The sequence below is a fragment of the Sorex araneus genome, chromosome 9, assembly GCF_027595985.1.
Source record: "Sorex araneus isolate mSorAra2 chromosome 9, mSorAra2.pri, whole genome shotgun sequence".
Classification (NCBI taxonomy): Eukaryota; Metazoa; Chordata; class Mammalia; order Eulipotyphla; family Soricidae; genus Sorex; species Sorex araneus.
This window is the reverse complement of record NC_073310.1, coordinates 21,079,264-21,084,834: the sequence shown is the minus strand read 5'-3', so window position 1 is coordinate 21,084,834 and position 5,571 is coordinate 21,079,264. Positions and strand designations below refer to the sequence as shown.

At 39.9% G+C, this 5,571-nt stretch overlaps 1 gene segment (V, D, J or C); it reads right to left on the bottom strand.

The window, feature by feature from the left end:
* Positions 1–1,714: 1,714 nt before the first annotated feature.
* LOC129407137 (Ig lambda-1 chain V region S43-like) lies at positions 1,715–2,170 on the bottom strand (the record flags this gene model as incomplete). The annotated part of the segment is given in 2 exon segments: positions 1,715–2,007; positions 2,107–2,170. Coding segments are annotated over 2 exon segments (339 nt in total), but the record flags the coding sequence as incomplete, so codon positions are not given.
* Positions 2,171–5,571: the final 3,401 nt, after the last annotated feature.

Sequence of the window (5,571 nt, the reverse complement as noted above, 5' to 3'; positions counted from 1 at the left end):
GCCCACTGTGCTATCTCTTCAGTCCCACTGTTTCCTCTCCACTCTATCTTGGATGTTTATATGTCCAAAAATGTAATCATTTCTTCTAGAGAACTGTAATTGTGACTCACAGGCAGAGATGGAATAAGATGTAGTCATGTAGTTCTTATTTAGTAAATATATTTCCTTGAAAATAAAAATCTATAACCAAAGTAACTGAGAATCATTGCCTGCTGTGAGGCCTCATGCTGAGAAGCAACCTCTGCACTAAGCAGAGGAAATCACTCAGATTAGAGCACTTATCTGAGTCAGGAGGATTGTGCTAGCTTTCCTACTCAAATATGTTGTTGTGAATCAGAAAGTGTAGGAGTATAATGCCTCATCATTAGAGCAGGTTCCTGTGATGGGCAGAGCAGTCTTGTGTCCAGGGAGGGAGCCAGACGTCATTCAAGGACACAATAATCTATAAGGGTGAGGTCAGATCTTGGGGTACATGCTTGAGCCTCTACTGAATGTATTGTATGTAGTCACTGGTGGTGACAGATCCAGACCTCAGGTAAGAGTGACTACCATTTCATAAAATTTCCTTCATGAATCATGTCAGCCTGAAAGTAGATCCTATATGCAATGTTACAGATAGAAATTTCATGGTCAAATCAGGGGAATGATAGGCTAGAAGTGATGGGGTACACTTCCAGGAATAAAATTGGTAGGTCTTATGAGAGCTCAATTCTTAGTTTTATTGAGGAGTGTTTATACAACTTTTCAAAGGGATAGACATGAGTAAGATATGACGTGCTTTTTCTGTGTTTTATTTAAGTTAGTGTACAAAATCAGAAGGTACCTACTGTTGGTGAGAAGGTGAACTAAGTGAATCCTTATACACTGGGAAAGAAAAATTGTTAAGCCATATGGAAATATTCAAGATGCTCCAGAATCTAAACATGGAATATCACGAGGACAGCATTCACTTGAATAATGATCAAAAGAAATAAATTCAGTGCTTCAGGAGAGACATCTATACTCACAAACTGATTGAAAAATTATAGGAATTAAAACATAAATGCAACCCACTATTCTCAATACCCTCCCATTGTTTCCTTTTCTGTTTCTACCTCATTTTACTTATTAAGTATCACGAATGCTCCAGTTTATTTCAAAAACATTAAAATTCTTTTCTGGAATTAATGACTAGAAGTTGTAATTTAAATACAATTCTAGTTATTACATATTTATATATAATATATGTATTATATGTATTTTATAGCAATCCATATACTTATAGTGCATAAAAAGTGCTTTCTAATAAAATGGATACCATAAATACATAAATAGATTGTTTTCCTCCTTACTCTTAGTGAGAATGGACATTGCTATTGATGTTACTGTTGGAGGAAATGCATTTGAGAGCTTTACTTCTCCATGCCTGGAAAAATTCCTAGACCCTGTGTTTAGCCTATATACCAAAAAAGAAATAGAGTAAGTCCTACGAATGTCAAGCCAGGTCTTTGGTAATCAGTATTATAAGTAAAGGAGTTTATCAAGTCCTGGACTAATTTTGTTTCCTTTGGAGTTTCCAGAAATAGTTGTTTTTATTTTTTCATCAACACTATTAAAAAGACTTTGAACTAGCTGACTTCATTAAAGGACCAGTTGCACTTAGTACTAAAAAATTAAACCTAGTTGGGGTTTATGTCTCACTTCCCCACTTCCATCTGTCACTGTGGAAATGGTTGCTGAACCACAGAACACAGAAATACTCAGCCTCGTCCTCTTCCTTGGTTCCAGTGATGGTGAGGACTGCCTTGCCTCCAAGCAGGGAGCCAGAGAATCGGGCAGGGACATCTGGATGCCTATTGGTACTGCTCATTAGACCCCATGGTTTCTGGCCAGGTTGCTGTTGAATCCAGCCGGCAGCATTATTGCTTGTAACAGCCCCAGTGCTGGAGCCACAGGTGAGTGTAACTGTGTCCCAAAGATTCGTGGACAGTGACGATTCTTGAATCACCACATTCTGAGAGGTGATCCCTGAAAACAGATGTGAGAACAAGGTCTTAAGATGAGATGATATAAGGAAGCAGAGTATCCTTTGCCTTTATCCCCCACCAACCCAGAGAGTTCCCTGACCTGTGCAGTGAGCCAGAAATGTGAGCAGGAGAGGAGCCCAGGCCATGGTGTAGACAACCCAAGGCTGTGCTTTGTCAGACCCGCTCAGCTCAGGACCAGCCTCCAAGCTCTTCTTATACCAGCTTTCCCCTGTGGAGGTGGGGCTGTCATGCAAATAAGCTTCTGAGGGTCACTCAGCAGTGTGACCATGACAGAGTTTCTGAGTTGTTTCAAGTCAGTGCCATACAGAAGAGGGCTCCAAGGTCTGGGGCTATATTCCATTGCAGATCTTGCTCTGAGGGCATGGCACACTGCCCCCTCTAGTGCCCCTCTAGTGTTCACTATTGCTTGTCTTTTTTCTAGCTTAGACTTTTTTTTCAGATCTGGAGTTGTTAGGTCCCAAAGTAGCTAACTTTAGCTTCATGATTTCCCAGGAAGCAACTGTATAGAGGAGTTTTGAGAAGAAGGAGTCTTCATGAATCAGCACTCCTTCCTTCTTGTTACCTACTTTTCTTAGCCCTTTTGAGCAGAGGATCTAAGCAGTATTATTATTCTGTGTTAATTGTTCTCCCCAAACCTGTAGAATAATATAGATACTTTGCCGTATGTGTAATTACTTATGTCACTTATGAATGCTTCTCCAGTCTAATTCTGTTTAGAATTTACATCTGAATTGTGTTTAGTTTTCAGTTCTTAAAGCAAAGCATTGATAGATGGGTACTCCTATCCATTGTGTCCTCTATGTTCTTCGTTTGAGCATCCTATCCCCACTTTCAGTGCTCGAGAATGGGCTGCTGCAACCCCGAGAAGTTAGTTAGTTTACTTCTATTTGAAGAAGAGACAGAAACACTATGCTGGGTAGGGTTGCTTGGCTTGGTGGACCTCACAGACTATCACTTCAATTTGCCTGTGTTGGCATCCATGCAGCTGAATCTTTGACTTTTGAGATCTCAGCAGAGACCATCAGGCAGTTTCACGTGGTTGCTATCATTTATGTTTATCCCTAGACACTTCAGGTCTGGAATGTACCCCTATAGAAAGACGCAAACACACCAGTACAGGACTTCGTGGTTGTAGGATACCATCTTCTCCCTGCTGTCAGTCCACAATATTTCTCCTTAGAAGTATGACATATCACCCCTTTTATGGTTTCCTCAGGACCTCGGGCAAATCTTGATGCTCCACTTGGACTCTTTCAGCTTCCTTTTTTATTTAGTGGTCATAAATGAGCCCGTGTTTTTTCATACCATATGCTCTTAGGTAAGAAAATTGTCATAGGTCCTCCTGTGCAGGACACCAGATTCTCCTGTGTTATTCATCAGTTGTCAGAGATGAAGAAGTATATCTCCAACATTAAAAATATTGTTTCAAGCATATATGAACTGAAAATATTTTGCTTTTAGTTTTACTAATTGAGCATGAGACTGTGTTTTTAGTTGTTACTTTGAATAAGACATGGAAAATCTTTTGCCAATGAGAAGTATGTGGTGTCTAAGCATCTAGGGGTAGTGAGACATAAAGTTGTGTGCACAGACACAGTGGACAGAACATGCTTTCACATGTACCACGTGTCTTATTTATATACTCAGTCTTCACCCAGAAAATGACATTTATTATAATACAGATTTGCTGAAAGAAGGGGTGATGATTGATGGTCATTCTGGGAGAAATCTGGAAGAGACTACCAATTTATTGATATTTTGGGATCCTGACAGAGTTTATTGGATTCAAACAACTGAAATTACACTGAAAGCTGCTCTATCATCTGAGTTGCTTTACTTTATGGCATTAAACATAGAGTGGCTGTGAGTGTCACTAAAGCAGTAGATAAGAAGGAGATAAGAAGGCAGCTGGACATGGTCACCCAGTCTGTTTAGAGAAAAGGTCAAAAGGCTACCTGAAATATCCTCAATATATGCCATTGCAATCTATCCAACGGGGAAAGAATGATCTCACAACTGTTTGTCTCAACCCATTGCTTATGTTTATAGTCAAAATGTAATGAAAACAATGGATCATAAAGCCTTCAGCAGAAAAATAGTAGACGAGTAAATATGCTACATGTTTTCTCCAATATCTCAATGGATTTATTAATGAAATGAAATTTCAGTTCTGAAAAGTGACCCAATGGTTGGAGGAGCAAGGGCCCATAGTGAAAGACTGTGGAAGACTTTGAAACAGGTCACAGTAAGCGTAAATATATTATTGATGTCTCTCCAGGCTACCTTGATTTGCAAGGAGGTAAGTTGCATCTCGAATCACAGTCAGGTGTATATCTATAGAGAAAAAAGGCACCAGAGAGCAGACTCCATAGTTCAGCACTAGAGTGGAAACAGATATTCGCCAACAATGGTGGAAAACAAACCACCAGCAAATAGCCAGTGAGTCAATACTAAAAGGGACAATTACACAAATCCCTGCTTTAGGAGATACCTATAGCCTTAGGATCCATCTATGTGTATGTTAGCATGGAGCTTATGCAGGATGGTGACTTACAATTTATCCTGTGATCCCCACTGGAGGTAGGTGGAGTTTAAGCTGATGGAGATAAATTTAGAATTTTGTGGGAACTGAACAAGCTCTACTGTGGCCTACTCAAATGAAAAGCGCATCTTTGCATCATGTCTTTTGTTAGGCAAATCACGTATTGTATCCATGCCCACACTCATTACTGAGACTATATTCATCCACAGTGATTCCTGTTCTTCAAAGTCTAGAACAGCATTCTTTAACAACCATTCAATGAGCCTGTCCACAGGTATAGAAAGGTTTAATCCATCCCTTTACTACCTTGGTAATAAATGGACAGTTCTGATAGGTCATAGATCTGTTTGCAGCAGAGGTGCTAGTTAAAGGATATAAAACGGTTACAAACACTGATCTAGAATTCTAAATTAAATGCAACTTCTAAACACAAAAAAACGTGATAAGGGATGGAGTAATAGTACAGTGGGTCGGGGGGATACCTTAGATGTCCCCAAACTGAATTTCATCTTCAGCATCACAACTGATCCCCAGAGAACTGCCAAGAGTAATTTTGAGTGAAGAGCCAGGAGTAACCCACAGCTGGCTGTGATGCCTTTTCCTCCCTGAAAAACCCACAAAAATACAATCTCTATAGACTTCATTCAGTTTTTTTTTTCTAGATTTTGCAGAGAATATCTTCACTGTGATTGCTTTTGAGTCTGTTGCTGACAATCTTACATGTGTATCTCCTCAATCTCTTCCTGTTATAACCCTCTAAAAGATCTGGCAACAGAAACTTCAGATCAGGACCAGACCAAAGATGAGTGATTACTGATAACCTGAAGTGCTGGGAAAGCAGGGACCATAGAGCTGCCTAAGGAGAGGGAGGCTGCAGAGCTCACTCTCATCCCTCAGCTCAGAATTTATGCTACTCTCCAACAGAGACCTCTCTACTTGTTTGATTTCATACTTGCGATGACAATACACCTCTAATCAAGACATGTTCAGGAGTGTCCATAT